Source organism: Callospermophilus lateralis, chromosome 3 (assembly GCF_048772815.1).
Source record: "Callospermophilus lateralis isolate mCalLat2 chromosome 3, mCalLat2.hap1, whole genome shotgun sequence".
Classification (NCBI taxonomy): domain Eukaryota; kingdom Metazoa; phylum Chordata; class Mammalia; order Rodentia; family Sciuridae; genus Callospermophilus; species Callospermophilus lateralis.
The window spans coordinates 147,993,668-148,010,898 of NC_135307.1; the positions used below are offsets into that span (position 1 = coordinate 147,993,668).

Genomic DNA, 17,231 nt, shown 5'->3' on the forward strand with positions numbered 1-17,231 from the left:
CAGAGTGCTGTGCTCCGGCCGGAGGGTCTGCCTTTGCCCACTGCCTCTATGGGTGGGTGTTGTTTCTGAAATATCTAGCTGGCATGGGTGCTGCTGGCCTCCACCCATGCCCAGTGCCCAGGGAGAGGCTACCAGGAGTTAGCCGCTGATCCCGCCCAGGTCTGGCCTTCCTCAGTCAAATAGGCTCTGGTCTGACCAATGCAAATGGGTAAAACTTGCAGATAAGATTTTCCCACCTTTGCCCCTTCAACATTTGTTTGATCTCTTCAGATGTTGGCTCTTCCATCACCCCAGAGAGGCTTTTTCCATCAGAAATTTCATTCTGGGCAATTCTTCAGTCTGAAACCCACCCCCCAAGGCTCATCCAAACTTCAAGTCTTGTTTATCAGTGACTAATTTTCCAAACGTGCTCAGGCACGATGGAAAACACAGGCAAGCGCTTTCCTCTCCCAGCTCAGCCAGCAGGTCTGCGGCCCGCGGGGGCTGACGGGACTCCAGCACCTCACAGCCTGTTCTCCTGCCTCTTTGAAATCAATCCATCTGGGGTCTGAGGAGTGGGAATCATTTCTCACTGCTCCCAGCCTGGCTTCTCCTCTGGATTGATTTCTCTGTGGGTGTGAGGCTGATTGCTCCCGTGTGGGCAGCCATTTCCGAGCGCCTACTTAGGAAAATTGGATTTTCCTTTCTTGGAAGCCATTTGTAAAGGGAAGTTAATGGCAGCTCCCCAGCCCCTCTCTTTCTTCGTAGAGTCAGCCATCACCACCACCATTCGGGTGAGGGGGGGAAATGTGTCTCCTCCCTCGGCCCCACAGTTTCACAAAATACTGAGTGTCCTGATGTGGCCCAGGAGATGGGATCTGAGGGGTGACCTGGAGATAGCTCACCTCCCCACCCACACTCTAAAATGGAGTCCAGGCCCTCTGCCTCACATGGCCGCCCGGGGAGCACCACACACCAACCAGAGCCTGGCCGGACCCTCAGTGTGCAACCCAAACTCTGCCTGGGCCCTCTCCCCGCTTATCTCTCCAGCTCTCCTCGGCCTTACTCTTTGGGCCATTACCCACGCCTCTTCCAAAGAGACTGTCACCCCTCTTCAATGACTGCCTTCACAGGCCCACTCACACTCCTATACTCACGCATGTGAACACCCAAACTCACAGAGACCCTCACAAAAACACACCCACACTCACTCACTCCCAGGTACACTGATACCCATACCCACACACCCACATTCTCATATACACTTGTTCATACACACCCACTCATCTACATTCACACACACACTGTCACGTGCACCTTCACACACCTCACACATACACACGCACCCACATTCGTGCACACCCCCGTACCACACCACAAGGGGAAGTCCTGCTCCCCACGTGCTGCGGCATCTCCCGTGCTGGCCTCCTGCTCGTCACACTGAGATATGCTGCCCACTTGTGAGCCTCTTGAGGACATCTGTGCCCTTCCCCTGGTACCCTGGACCATCCTCTCCCGAAGCCATGGAAATGACACCAGAAAGAACTAAACTAGGAATAGGTTCCAAGTCGACAGGAAGGAAAGGGCAGAGCAGTCTTGCACTGAGAGGGCAGGCAGCAGGCAGGAGGCAAACTCAATGCCACAGTGCTCCGAGCCCCAGGCCCTGGAGGGCTGGCCCAGCAGAGGAGAGGGGTTCCAAATGACATGTGAAGAATTCAGTTCCAGAAACTGTGCAAAGGAGCTCCACCCCACAGCCTTTGCCCTCCTGTCTGTTGAGAGATGTTCAGCTGCTTTGTTCAACTGAGCCAGGAGGGAGGGCCAGGCACTGCCTGCCATTCTGCTCATCCTTGTGACAGGCACTGGTAGGGTAGAAGCCAGTCTGGCCTGCCCAACAGATGCCCAGTGGCCCCTGGAGAGGTGGTGTCTCTCAGAGGTCAAAGTGGGCAGTACACATGAGCCAGCACACAGAGGTATGTCCAAGGTCCCAGTAGGGTCTCCTTGTCCCAAGAAGGGTAGACTTCCCTGGGTGGGGACTAGTGGCTTTCCCAAGCACATCATGTATCCCCTAGTGTAGCCCATGGGGTTAGATGTTGGTCATGGAAGAAGTATGGGTCAAGATACCTCTAAACTCTGGCCACAAGAAAATGACAAGGGATGGAGGGGAGATGGGCATAGTCTTACCTCCCCAACAGAGTTGGACAGAGCCTGGACTATCTTCTCATGGGCTGTGGCCACCACACTCTGCCCATTGATCTCGATGATGCGGTGGCCAACACGGACGCCACCTCGTTCGGCGATGCCCCCTCTCATGAGGCTGCAAATCTGAGTAGACATGGTTGGGTCAGCGTGCACATTCCCACCACATCCCCAGGGGCTCCACCATGTCCCCAAAGATGGGAAAACAGAAATTACTCATGCAGAGAGAACAGCCTTACTTGACAAATACTTCTACATGTAATTCCCTGACTCATGAAGGGACATTTATGATTTGGAATATGTTAAAAGAGAGAGAGAGAAAAAGAGAGAGAGTCAAAGCTGTGGTGTGAGTGGGGGACCATCCAGGTCTTCAATCCTCCCTCGGTGGAATCTGTGACCTTTGCTCATGGTGTAGGCAGAGGGTGGGGGGCCAGTGATGGGCACAGTCGGTACAGGTTCTGGATGATTCTCTACAGCTGCACCCTAGCCATCTTTCAGGGGAAGGTAATCCCATCCCTACCTCCTGAGGACAGAGGAGATAAACTCACAAGCTGACAATTGGGGTTTAGGAAACTGACAGTGAAGGCTGTAAGTTTGTCTTCATTAAAAATCCAGGCATCAGAAAGATGAGCATTCGTGGAACACAGAGGGAGAACAGCCCCTGGAGGGTGAGGCCTGTAGGCTCATTAGAGAAGGGAGATGGGAAGGACGAGGGGGCAACACCCACGAAAGGTATGGAGATGAAGGTGCCGCCGCGGGAGGAGAGGTTGAAGTCCTGGGACTAGGTGGCCCATTCAGACCCAGCTCGAGATGCAGTGAGGTGGGGCAGGGAGCAGGCCCAGCCTCCCTCCACTGCCAGCTGCTTCCAGGGGCCAGGGATCTTAATCCGCTGATAGCCAGGCAGAGTGACGGGTAGGCAGCAGCCTCACTGGAGCAGAGGCATCCTGAGAGCAGCCACAGCACACTTGGTGGTCTCTCTTGTCCACCCCCTGCCCGTGCCCCAACCCCAGACACCTCAGCCAGCATGAGTGAGCCCTCAGAAGCCCCTTGGCAGCATGGGCCACACAGGGACAGTGCCCAGCCCCGTGCCCAGCACCGTGTTGGCATCACTGCACGGGGCTGTGTGTTTGCAGATGAGGAAGATGGGGCCCAGAGGCAAGTGCTAGAGGTCCAGGCAGGCGTGACTTGTCCTCCCTTGCCTAGGGACCCACATGACATCATCTGAGAGCCTGGATGAATTCATCATGGCTTTCTGTCCTTCGATTTCCTCTACCTGGAAACCCTACAGCCCAGCTGCCATCTCATTGCTGTTTTTATGACTTTTGACAGGTCCTCATATTTAAAAGGCAGGAAACCATGACCCAGGCCAAGCAAGGTGCTTCTGGAACACCAGAGGGAGAACAGCCTAAAAGGTCAAGGGTCAGCTGTCCACAGGAGATGCTGGTGTGGATGCTGGGAGATCTCAGGCAGGAAAGCGGGGCCCGTTCAACCCATGGAAAGCTTTTACCTTATGGCTCTTAGTGCCCTGACGTGAATCACTCCCTGCTTGCCCCAGAGACTTGGGAGTTTGGGGAAAGCCCCACCTGTGTCAGAGCGCTAGCTGGTGTGGCCTCCCTCATCTAATTCTTGGTCTGAGCACCTCCACCAGCCTACCCTTGCCCCTCTCCCTCAGCACCTGGAAGTGCATCTCTTTGAGAATGATGTAGGCTTAAACGTCCACTGCCCACAGGCTGGCCCTAGTGGCCCCCATATGCCTCCTGTCTGCCATTTATTTTGTGAGTTCTGCCTGGTCACCAACACAGGTCTTTCCAAAGCGAGCGCATGTGTGAGGATCCTATAGGGTTCCTGCAGCCTGTCCCTCCCTGCACTCAGGACTCCTCCATTTGTGGTAGGAGACATTCTGTGCTGGCTGGAGACACAGGTGCAGACTGATGGTACAGCCCAAGGCCACTGCCACCTAGCCACCTGGACTCCTGTGGCAGAGTCTGATTACTACCTGGGGAACCCAGGCTCTTGGGCCAGCTGTGGGATCCTCCAGGGAAAAGGGGTGTGGGTGGAATCGGCGGGGGCTGTATTTGTGGCTATGGTTATTTAGAAAAGTGGAGAACTCTTCTGTCCGATGAAATTTTGATTACCTGTTAACCAGGCAGAGTGATGGATACTCTACACAAACACCAAGGAATGACTTTTATTCTTCTTTTCCCCCAAATGACTTAGTGTATTTTGTGTCAAAACTGACAATCCAGAAGAAGGTGATTCGGGATCACCTATGTCACTCCTCTGGCCTGGCCAGAAGAGGGCCTTCCTTAGAAAGGGCTATTTTGGCTAAGTCCCTGGTGGTGGCTGTCTGTCTATTCATGGAGACTTGAGAAAAGAGGACCAAAGGGGAAAAGAAGACAAAGAGGGTGAAAATGGGTTTGTGCCTTAGGAGGGGTGCTGCTGGCAGAACACACTCTGACCCCGACACACAAGCTGTCAGAATCTGGTGACAGTGAGAAAGGGGAGCAGGAGGTGTGGGGTGGGGGAACATGCATGAGGCAGAGGTCTTGCCGACCAAGGCTGGCCCTGCAGAGACTGAGACGGTGACATATTCTAACTTCATGTTGTGCACTTTGGGGGAAGAAGACGGTCTCCAAGCTGGAGGGTTCTTGATTTCTTGGAAGATATTGTGGGAAGAGAGAGGCGGATCCATTTGGAAAGAGCATTAATTGGATCATCAGGGGTTTGTCTGCTAATGCTTTGTTACTTCAGGAGTAATGAGGCTGCAAATGGAAAAGGTGCTTATGCAAAACCAGCTCAGATGTGGGCAAACTTTTCCAGGAGACACAGGGGACCCCTGACTCCATGGAGCGCAGCAGCCAATGGGCGCTATGCTCCCTGTGGGCCCAGCAGGAGGGTGGACTAGCTCAAGGACCTGAACTGAAGCCGTGATCATGGGCCTCGTGGGCATCTCTGATGCCTACTTTTTAAAACCCTGGGCCCTAGATGTAAGCATAGGAGTCCTGCACTGGTCACGGTGCTCCCGATCCACACATGCACCCTCCACTGACACCCTGACACCATGCAAAGAGGCGACAGGCGTGTTCCCTTCGTCCCTGCTCTGCCTCTTCCCAGCTGAGAGGCCTGGGGCAAGTTACTTCACCTCCCCGACCCTAGGTCCTCTTCTGTGAAATGGTGACAGATGATGCCATTCTTAAACTGGACCATTCTTTAACTGGACCCTCCCAAACACCGGTTGCCCCAAGGATGCCCTCAATATGCTTGTCCATGGTGGAAGATTCCATTTTCTGGTTCCTGGAACTGACCCCCGACAGGTGGACTGGAGAGACTGAGATGCTGAGACTAGATGGGACTGGAGGAAAGATGAGCTGCACACCCATGTGCCCACAGCACGGTTCACAGGCACCAAGAGGTGGGAGCGACCCAAGTGTCCATGGAGGGATGGATGGATAAATAAAATGTAGCACATCCATACAGTGGAATATTATTCAGCCGTAAAAAGGAAGGAAATTCTGATACTTGTTTATGGGATAAACCTCAAGGACATTATGTTAAGTAAAACAAGGCAGTCACAGGAGGACAAATATGTCACGGTTCCACTTATAATGAGGTACCTAGAGTACTCCAGTTTATAACAGAAAATATCATGGAGGCTGTGGGAGGGGAAATGGGGAGGTCCCATTGTTTAATGGGGACCGAGTGTCAGTTTTCAAGATGAAACAAGTCCTGGAGACTGGTTGTACAGCCATGTGAATGTATGTGACACTTCTAAGCCTTACACTTAAAGATGGCTAAGATGGTAAGTTTTTTGTTGCTTTTATTTTACCATAATTATTAAAAAAAGAGAAAAAGATAAAGAAAAATAGATGTTCTAGAAGAGTTGGGATTTTAAAAAAAGGGAGGTAGAGCGGGGGACGGGTGTCCAGGGGCCTCTCTCTCTCTCTCCTCCCCTGCCACACCCAGACCTACTTAGCTGCCCTAGTGCTGGGACACAGTTCATCTCTGCTCACCACCATATGAAGCCCCGCCACCTGCCCCAGGGGGTGTTTCTGCAGTAATCAGGCAGAAAACCACAGTCTGTCTGTGGCAGAGCTGACAAATGCCATTACCTAGTAGGTGCCCTCTACCCCCCTGCCCAGTCACTGCCTCGCCAGGCACTGTGGAGGCTGGGGACTCCCTACTCACTGCCAGCCATCTCCTACTATCCCAGTGGCCCCTGGCCATCCCTGGCCAGGCAGAGTGAGCACTGGGGCTGGGGGCCTGGGAAAGGTCGGAGGGGGTTCAAGGGAGCTTTTCCAGGCACTGGGGCAGGGAGACCTGTGGGCAGGGAGGCCCAGGGAAGAGAGTCGTTGCTGCAGGGCCAGGGGAGGGGGCAGCAGGAGCCCCAGGTGCCAGGCCAGGCACTGACTGGTGGGCAGGAAGCGGAGGTCACAGTCTCTGAGCCATTGGTTGCATCCTGACCCTGGGGCAAGGGATTTGAACCCGAGAAGCCAGTGCCATCAGGTCTCCCAAATGCCTCCTCCCACTCACCTTCCTCCCAGTGGGAAGCTGCTGCGGGACCTCCAGCACCTCCCCGGAAGGTGGGTGGGAGAGAGCCTGTGGCCTGTCATGGTCACCTGGCCCTACCTGGCTGTCCCTGACTGAGGCTCACGGCTCTGACCTGAGGCTGGCCACAGCACTACCTCTCTTTTCCTCTTGCCTTAGCCTCACAAGGCACAAACCCTCCTCGTCTCTCTGCTCCCACTTCCGGACCTCTGTTCTGCACATCCTTCCTGTGACCTCAACAGTGGTGGACCTTGACCTGAGGTCCCGGGACAACTCCCAGGCTCAGCGTAGCCTCCGCACAGCTTGCAGATGTGGAGGCCGGGGGACTCCCTACCGACTCACAGTAAGAAAACTTTTCTCTCATTTGTAGTTGTCTTTCTAGAATGTTCTCCTCGTGTCTTTCCTCGGTGCTATTGGTGAGCACACACATCCTCCCCACTCACCCTGACACCACTTCCTCCTTACACTCTCTCCTCAGCTCTTTAACACTCATTTAGTGGCCACATCACTGTCCTCTGGGACCTTTGCAGGAGGAAAACACCAAGGAAAAAAAAAAACTCATGCCAACGACACTTAGGTCAAAGAGAAGGTGGGAAACTTTAAACTGAAGAACTTTGGCTTGAGGACCAGGCACAGATTTTGGCCAGCCCAGTATTCACTCAAGCCCCAGGAACACCTCCTCCAGGCAGCCCTCCTGCCTCCTTAGTGTCTGACATGGAGCCTGATTCAGGGCAGGTATTTCACAAATGTCTGCTGAATCGCTGAATGAGTAAATGAACAATGAAGAAAGGGGTGAACCAATGAGTGATCATGCATTTGTGGAGCATGGTGAGTCTGATGTCACTATGAATTGTGTGTATTCAAGCTATGGTTGCTACCAAAGCCTGCTGCCCCCACCCCCCCAAGCAGATATTTGCTAAGTTTAGCCATCACTGGGACATAGGTGCCTAGACAGGGCTTAGGGACCACTCCTTTCCTGGCCTCCTTTTCTAGCTAGGCCAGCCCCCAGGGATCCACTGAAAATTCCTTCCCCATGTGGCTTGGCTAATGGCAGCTGTGCCCATGGCCTTCCAACCAGACAAGAGCTGCCATCACCAAGCTCCTGACGCCCCGTCCCCACATGTGGCGAAGGCGGCCCAGGGTGGGGAAGTAGACTCACGATTCCATTCTGCACACTGAAGCCCAGCTGGTACTTGAGGTCTGGCCGCTTGATGAGGACCGTGGTGACCGGGGGGCAGCTGACGATGTTGAGCTTCACCTGGGTCTGGTTCTTCAGGCCCTGCACAGCATGGGCACAAGAGTCACAGGCAGGGTCTTAGATATCACTTTGTTGGGCAGAAAGGTGGGAACGTGCCCCGGGCCCGGGGAGGGTGTGCTCATGAGAATACACTTCTCAGCCTCGGTGAGCTATCAGCCTCACTGTGCCCAATAAACACAGGTCACTCAGTCATTCACTCATTTCCTCAGGAAGTCATTTCTCCACCTCAGCGTCTCCTCTATGCAGGGAATGAACATTATCCTGATTCTCAGGACAGTAGCTGGGTATCCCGGGTGGCAGTGTATACGGTGGCCCACCATAGGCTGGTGCTGTCTCTGACCTGTGCATAAACTAGCCATTTCAGGAGTCAGAAGCCAGGCTCTGAGAGCCACTGAGAACCAATGGGTTGAGCTTCAGGGTCACCCTCAGGGTGCTCACGGGAGGGGCTGCCAGCATGCTGAAGGCAGAAGGAGAACTTCCTCTTTGGAAGGACTGTGGGGGATACTTCTTCAACCAAACATCCTCCAATAATGACAGTGCCAAGAGGGACAGCTCAATGAGACTCAGCATCCAGAATACCGGAGGTTTTGGGTGCTGCATCAAGGTGGGCTAGAGTCACATCAGGCCCCAGGGAGGACATGATTATCAGTGAGCGCCCCCCCCCCGAGACTGCAGTCCTGGGGTCAGGCAGAAGTCCAGAGGCAGGGGAGGGCCCCAGCCCTTAATATGGCTCTAGTTTTAGCCTGCCTGGAGGTGGGGACAGCCCTCATGCACAACAGCCCCCAGAGCTGCAGGGTCTCTCTATATTCATTTCCCACTGGGCAGAGGCTCCACTGGGTCAGCTCCAAAAGCCCATTTGCAGAATATTCTGGTCTTGGGGTGCCCTTCATCTCTCAGGACAAAAGGGAATTCTTCCAGCACCAGGACCACAGAGGGATAGGGGTGAGGCCACTTATGGGTCACAGGAGCTGCCACCAACAGGCTGCTGTATGGAGTCTGCCCCTCCTGAGGCAGCCAAGTGTAAAGGCCCCCCCATCCACTTGCTTGTGTCCCCTCTGCCTGATCCTCTTGGGGACAGGCAACTCATGTCTCCCAAAACTACAAGCCCATGGGTCAGATGGTCAAAATGGCCTTTCTAGCACACGATCCACATGGCTGATCCATTCCTCCAGTCCACCAGGACCACGGGGGTTTCCAGAAGTGGGACTTTCAGTGCTAACCTGGGAAAGTACCAGGTAAACCCAAGTGAGTTTGGCATCATATGCCCACAGGTCCTCAGCCCCTTGCCTCAGGCCGACGTGATTCAGCCCTGGGCTACGGGAGTAGGAACCTTCCCCCAGCGCCTTCCCAGGGCTGCCTGAGTATTTCTGATGTTAATCATGGGGTTGAGTCTTGGCTTCAAACTTTTACTCTGCCACTGACCAGTCACCAGGTGGTTCTCTCTGAACCTCAGTGCCCTGACATGGGTCAAATGAGATAGGGCTGAGGAGACCACCAGGCAGAGGTTCCCAATGCACCCACCTTGATGATGCCCTGGCAGGTGGCGAGAGGCAGCCCCACCAGGCTGGTGCCATTGATGGACATGATCTGGTCCCCGATGCTCAGCTTCCCAGAACGAGCTGCTGGGCCTCCATTCATCATGTTTGCCAGGATCACCGTAGGCAGGATGGAGCCCCAGCCCGACTCTACGACCACCACGCCCAGAATCTCACCCTTGTGCTTCTCCAGCTGTAGCTGCAAGGGAATGGACAGGGTGAGAGGGCCCAGAGTGGGGTCCAGGTTCTGGGCCAAGCACCTACAGAAGGACTGGCCTGACCTGGATCCGGTGAGTCCTGACTTGCCTCTTGGCCAGTTCATCTCAGACAAGAGAAGTCTGCCTTGTCCCCTGACCTCACCCAACTTGGGGTCCCAAGACCCTCTGGGGCCCACCAACTCAGGGAACCTGGAAGCCCAGGGTTCATCTCCTCCTATACCCAGCATGGAAGCCCCCAACCCCAAGCAGGACTCCCATTTCCTGGCTTCTGCTCCCCACCCCCAAATTCACAGAGGCCAGAGGCATGTTCTCAGCGTCCGAGAGCCCATCCTCTGCTCCCAGGCTTTCCTCTTATCTAGGAAGTTCTGTTTTTCTTTGCCTCAAGAGTGGCTCTCTCAGAAAACAACCTGTCACTTCATTCAACAAACAGTCAAGAGCATTCATTCAAGATATACTCAGATTCATTCATTTGATAAGGATCCAGGATCATTATTTACTCATTCACTCATTCAATAAGTAGCCAGGATCGTTTGTTCATTCATTCAACAAACAGGTCAGGAGCATTCATTCACAGGCAGATAAATTCATCTATTCTAGAAACAGTCATGGTAGGGGCCACCCCCAGGGGAACCTGCTGAGGCCTCTTCCGCTGACAACTTCAAAACTGCCCTGCCAGAGCACCCAAGTTCCCTATTTTAAAGATGCCTCCCACATGCTTTTCAGAAATATCTCCTGGGTGCTGAGTGCCAGTTGATGATAATAGCAGCATTAGAAGGCACATTTTCAAGGTCATTAACACTGATTGTAATCAGCTTCTTTGTTAGAAACATCTCATTTCACACACCAGCTCAGCTCAAGGCAGGAGCAAGATGTACATGCTGGGCAGCCCCCGAGTCTGCTGTGAGGCAGTGATGTGCATCTGAGAGACAAATGAAGCCTCACTCTAGCCCTAGCCTGGCAAGCTGAGGTGGGGAAGCATTGGGTGTTGCAAGGCTGCCTTGACTGAGTTCCTCAAGAACTTGGCTTGGAGAGCAGAAGCCAGTGGAATAGGCTTCCAGTGGCCTGCAGAGGGCCTACCTCCTTGCAGTTCTCAGAGTTGGAGAAGTGGATGAGGTCATCGTTGTACATCTCCTGGGTGTTGATGATGTCGCTGTACTCCTTCTGGCTGAGGTCTTCTGGGTTGATGCCATTGGCCCGCAGAAACTCCTGGTAGGCCACACTGAAGGCCTGCCCGATGGACTGGGCTATGAGTTGGGCCTGTGGGGAGGGAGCAAGCCCACTAGACACAAGTTTGAAAATACAGGTTTCACAGGGTCCCTGGTGGAGGGGCCACAGCAGCTGTGGGTGCAGAGGGTGTCCTGAAACCTCCAAAGGGACCCTTGCTTGGGCTTAAAAGAACAAGAGAGTAACCCTGGGCCCTTGGCAGGTGACAGCTGTCTTCTGCTGATATCCCACCATGGGCTACCACAGGTAAACCAATTTGCTTGTCTTGTACCATCAGGGCCTGGTCCTGACTGTACCTTCCTGAGCTCCTTTATGTCCCAGACATTCCAGGACAAGCCATGATTTCAAATAAAGTCAGAGAAAATGGTGACGTATTTGCTAAATGTCATATTTGATTGCTTTAATTGGTAACTGTACTGTATTTTCTTTTTACCCATCTTACTCCAAAAATAGATTTGAGGTATGCTTTCCAGGGAGCATCACAGACATGGTTAATTGGTCCTCCCACATCTATTTCTCCTGAGCTACAGAACCTAGTACCAGCTGGGTGGGGGCCAGCGTGAGTATTCTGTTGCTCTCATAAGCAAGGCTGTGGCCCATGAGAGGCCTGACACCTTGGCACGTCAGTGCAGGCCCTATGGAGCAGATCTTTTCTTGTTCCTTCAACTGAACCATTTCTGTGGATGTTACTGACTCTGACAATACAGAGGCCTTGGACACTGACACTTCAGGATGGGGCCTTTTCTGCCCCCTGCTGGTGTGCAGACAGGATGATGAGAGGCGAGAGCTAAAGATTCCCAGCTCCTGGACTAGGCGTAGCAAGCTCATGACAGCAGAGCAGCCTTGGGATGGCAGTGGGACTTTGGGTGACATCTCAGCACACAGCAGTATCTTCTCCTGCTCCAAGCCCTGGGCTGTACGAGCCCAGCGCAGGTCTGCCCATGCTCCCCACCTACCTCCCATTTGCTATCAAGGCGCCCCCAGCAAATCGGCTCAAAGGTGAAAAGAAAGGAATTGGCCTAAATTCCTTTCTTACTGCACAATGCATGATTTAAGTGCTGCAAATGAATATGCATTTAGGAAGGCGCACTGGGCCAGATCATATTTGCAGAGCATCTGGGCCTTTCCTTAAATAGGCACTGATTCTAGGTTGAACTACCCGCACTGATTAGGCTCTAAACCATTTATAGGAAGGACACATCAACAATCTCCCTTGTTCTCATGACCAACGTGTTGGTGGCGGGCTGATGTGGTTGCCCGGGTACCACCAGGTGGCGCTGTCGGACTGGACAGGCGCAGAGCAGAGATTGGGCTCCTGAAAGGGCAGGCGACACCAGTCCAAGGAGGGAGGGGCCTAGGGGAAAAGCTGAGCGCTGTGGACACGGGGTCCTGGAGCATCAGTGGGTCTGTCCTGTACCGACAGGGATCTCAGGGTTGTCTCACCCCTCAGCACCTGGTTGTCTCCACCTGAAGGAGGTCATCTGGCTGGAAGGGCAGTCGGACAGCATCAGATTTCTTGACCACTAGACCAAAGGCTGGACTCAGGCTGCCTGCTGCCCCCGGATTCCCATCTTGGGATCTCTGGGGACCATGTTCCTAACCCCCAAAGCTCCTTTCCTTGGACAACATTTTGATCCTCATCCTAACTCCATGGCCCCTCTGAGGGAGAAAAAAGACAGCCAGGCACCCTGGGGATGGGTATCCCCTCTGGGCACAATCCAGAAACCTGCAGAGTCCTGCTGGCTGCCTGCTTCCCAGTTCCCCCTTTAGCCTGTGTCCTGGCTTCCCTTCTACCTGGGCAGAGGCCAGCTCAGAGGGCCCTCTCTGGCCGGCTGAGGCCCAACTCCAGCATCCTTAGACAAGCGGCTCCTTGCTTGGCCCAGCTCACAGCCAGGCCTGAGGATGTTCACTGCTGTGAAGCTAGGAGTCCTGCCCTGGACCCAGCAGGAGGCCAGGTGCCAAGGGCTCTCAGCCAGGGCCTGGGCAGCAGGCAGGCTGCTGCTCAGAGGTGGCCTCCTACATGTGGGTTGCGTGAAGACAGGGAGGAAGAGGATGCTGTGCCCAGCACCACGTTTTCCTGGCACTTTCATGTGTGCAGCTTCATCTACCGTTGCCTCAGTCCCAGAGCAGCTGGGCTCCCTCCTACAGGGAAGAAATCAAGACTGAGTAGCCATCTGGACCACATTTCTGAAACTCCGCTTGCTCTACCTAGACAGATCCTTTCCTCATTTTTTCAAGGACCCATTCATTCGCCCTTCCCACTGTGACAGCCCTGTGTCCTGTTTGTGTGCCTACAGTGGGCAGCTCCTGACTTTAACCCTCAACCGTCCATACTGGTTGTGCCATGGAAACTCTTGCTACTCCCTGCTCCTTGATTTTCACACTAGCTGGCCATTAGCTCCCTGCCATTTGGCCTGCTTCTTGCATACACCATTATTTGAGGCTCCACACCCGTGCCAGGTCTCTAAGATATCCCCAAGTCCCCACTCAATGATAAATGCTCATCCAGGTGTCCACAGACCTCTACATAATAGTGAAAAGTATATATATATATATATATGCTTAAGTAGGTCTGTACTGAAATCATGTCTGCACCCTATAAATTTGCCGTTGCTTCCAAGCGTTCTACGTTGACAACTTCTTGGGAAAAAGATGACTGCCCTTACCCACAAGTTTGCATCCTCTTTTCAAATATAGTTTCTATGCCATATTTCATAATCATAAAAATATCGAGACCCTTTCTATGGCTATCAGTCCCAGAACTCCTTCAAGTCCTCATGTGAACAAGAATGCCTTGCACTTTGGCACTTACTGCTGCCTAAAAGGGGTCACTACTAACAAAGCTTGAAATGACCTGTCTTCACAGAATAGAATGGGTCCATGGAGAATAGATCATGATCAAAAATTCCACTCTGACAATATCAATAGGAAGGGCTCAGCAAAAGCCTCCTTGGTGGTCCCTGGGAATATCAATCTGCAAAGGGGTCTGTCAAGAGACTAGTTTCACTCTCTCCTGAGTTCCCCCGACCCCTACCTTTCTGTGGTATCCGAATTGAATCCAGGGCCTTTTGCATGCTAGCTAGGCAACACTCTGCCACAAAGGCATATCCTTGGCCTTTTTAAAATTCTATTTGGAGAAAGGATCTTGTTAAGTTGCCCAGGCTGGCCTTGAACTTGAATCCTCCTGCCTCAGCCTCCTGAGTAGCTGGGATTACAAGTGTCCACCACCCTGCCCAGATCTTTTGTTGTTGCTGTTTTCCAAGACCATCTTCCTCTGTTGCCTAGGCTGGGCAACAATTCAATCCTGAACTTCTGGGCTCAAGCCATCCTCCCACTTCAGCTCCCTGAGTAGCTGGGGCTATAAGCACATGCCACTTTATGGCCTCTTGGCGAGATCTATGGTATTTTGAACTTCAAAATTATTTTTTAACTTGTTATGCTGTGAAATGACAAGTACAAAGGCAGAGCTCAACTTCAGATGCAGATATACAACCCTGGCAGGCAAAAATGGATATTTTATCAATAGAATATTTAGGCAAACATTAACTTTATTTTAGGAGGGGAGAGGTTTTATAAATGATTTCTTCAAATGGATAGTTCCCTTTGTACATTTAACTAAGATTAGATTTATAAACAGCTCCCGAAGAACCCCTTTCATGAAGTGAAATAAAACTGTCTTCGCTATCTTCACAAACTTGAAGAATGTGAAAAAATGCACCACTAATGCCATTGGAAATGTTCACATGGCACACAGGGCTTCCCCTTGCTAGGTGGTTTCGAAAAGTGCCTGGGATCATGGGGCCACCATAAGGCACAGGGCTGTCGGGGGGAAGGCCTTTCCCACTCTTGTGTTTACTTACATCTTCTGACTCGAACACGTGGCAGATCATTTTATACTGCTTCTTCCCCTCCTGGGCCCCCGGTGTGGTCTCAATGCAATCTTGAGAGGCTGACCGGGGCATGCGGCGTCTGGCCATCAGCACTACGATGTTCCCAATGTCAGCAATGTAGGAGATGGTACGCAAGGCATGGTCCATCATGGTCTCCTATCGGGAGGGAAAGGAAGGCCCAGTGAGGACAAGCCAGTGAAAATCACTTTAATCTGGCGTTTCTCAACCTTGACCTTACTGATATTCACTGCTGGGTGAATGTCACTGCTGGTACTGCTGGGTCATTCTTTTTATTTATTTTTTTTTAAATTAGGTTCTTTTTAGTTTTACATGACAGTAGAGTCCATTTTGATATAATTATACAAGCATGGAATATATCTTAGTCTAATGAGGACCCCAGTCTTGTGGATGTACACAATGGTGAGATTCACTGTGGTATATTCATATATGTACAAAAGAAAGTCAAGTATACGAAAAAAATGTTCAATATCTTTAGCAATTAGAACATTATAAATTAAAACCACACTGAGACTTCATCTCACTCCAGTCAGAAAGACAATTATCAAGAATACAAGCAACAAGAAATGTTGGCGAGGATGTGGGGGAAAAGGCACACTCATACATTGCTAGTGGGACTGCAAATGGTGCAGCTACTCCGGAAAGCAGTATGGAGATTCCTCAAACACTTGGAATGGATCCACCATTTGACCCAGTTATCCGACTCCTCAGTACATATCCAAAGAATTTAAAATCAGCATACTACAGGGACACAGCCACATCAATGTTTATAGAAGCTCAATTCACAATAGCTAAACTGTGGAGCCAACCTAGGTGCCCTTTAACAGATGGACAAGCCACTCTTTATTGCACAGGGCTGTCTTGTACCTTGGAGGATATTCGGAGCATCCCTGGCCTCTCTCTACCCCTAGATGCAATAGTACCTCCTCTTCTTAAGGAGAAAACCAAAAAACATCTCCAGTAATTGCCAAATATCCTGGGGAGCAGGAGTGGGGGGGGGGAGGCAAAATGGTCCCAGTTGAGAACCATAGTTCTAGACAACAGATGCTCGGGGTAGGAGTGAGCCTCAGCATGAGCCATATAATGGGGTTATTTCAGAGCATTTTAGGATGCTGATTTGAAACCAAAGTAACCAACATTTGGCTCTGCCTGCACCCAGGTAGACATGAGATGGGGTACCCTATCCTCATTAGGATTAGAGGACATTTGTGGCTCTGGATAAGGACCTTCCCTACAAGGCACGTGGCCTTGTGTAGGCTCAAAAGTGGCCCGGCCCAGAGAAGCAAGGCAGGGAGGCCAATGATGTCCACTAGATAAGCTCTTCCCAGGGAGCACAAGCAGCCTGGGCCCAAGTCAGGAGACACTGAGGCAGCATGTCTGCCTCCCATCCATGGGTTTCCATAGCTGACTTGGAGTCCCAGGCCCCAGGTCCACTACTATTGATGGCTCTTGTCATCTGGCAGGAACCTCCACCAAGCATCTTGCCCGTGACTCCTCTCTAACAAGGAGGCACACAAAGGCTCTGAAAAGCTGATCAGTAGGTCTTCTGTGCCTTTGCTTTCCTTTCACAAAAGAAAATCGGGTGTTTCTGTGACCTCTGGTGCCCTATTCTTCCCCACAGAATCATGTCTTGCAGTGAATATTGCACACATTTGTGTAAGAGGGTGATTTGTTTTCTGGCCCATGCTACTGGGGGTTCATGATCACAAGACACAAGGGAGGGACCCTGGAAAAGGGAAGAGTGAGAGTAGTTCTTCAGCGTCTCCTGATTTCTGACCACTATCCAATTTCCTATCAATAGCAGAGACGTCTTCCTCAGACAGAGGCTGCCCATCAACATGGTGGCCATTCTCTCTCCTGCCCTTTCTGACCACTTCTACCTCCACAGTCTCTCACCTGTTCCCTCCTCTCCATCCCTTCAGTCAACACTTTTATATTTTAGTCAAACCAATTTCCTGTTCAAGCCACTCCTTCCAGTTCATCCTAAACAGTGACTTGGGACAAGTTCTCAAACCACCAATGGCCCATCCTCCTACCCTGGGTGTAGCACAGGAATATGAGCAAGAGGGTGGAGTGCAGAGAAGAGTCACCACAGCAGGTGAGACAGCTGTCTACTGATAAAGGCCTGTAAGGTCCGTCTTCAAGTGGCATTTGGGAACCTGGATTTCAGTGGATTTGCCACCACCCTTAACTGATTAGGAGGACTCATTCAGCCTTACCTGCACAAACAACATATCCTAAGATGAATATCTCTGCTTTTCCTGGGAGTCTAGAATTTTGCTACATGCTGGGCAGAGCATGCCTGCATGACCATCCCCTAATAAAGACCTTGGGTTCTGAGTCTCTGTGAGCCTCCCTGGTAGATAAA

At 52.0% G+C, this 17,231-nt stretch overlaps 1 protein-coding gene across 4 annotated transcripts in view; it reads right to left on the bottom strand.

Moving 5' to 3' along the window:
• The window catches only part of Apba2 (amyloid beta precursor protein binding family A member 2), a 63,871-nt gene that overhangs the window by 707 nt on the left and 45,933 nt on the right, over positions 1-17,231 (bottom strand). For 2 of the 4 annotated variants that reach the window (XM_076848865.2, XM_076848864.2), the window contains 5 exons: positions 14,816-15,001; positions 10,809-10,988; positions 9,500-9,712; positions 7,880-7,999; positions 2,161-2,301 (listed from right to left, as the gene is read on the bottom strand). In XM_076848865.2, the coding sequence (XP_076704980.1) occupies positions 2,161-2,301; positions 7,880-7,999; positions 9,500-9,712; positions 10,809-10,988; positions 14,816-15,001 (840 nt within the window). The remainder of the gene's footprint in view (positions 1-2,160; positions 2,302-7,879; positions 8,000-9,499; positions 9,713-10,808; positions 10,989-14,815; positions 15,002-17,231) is intronic. The other 2 variants (XM_076848867.2, XM_076848866.2) reach the window with 1 other exon arrangement.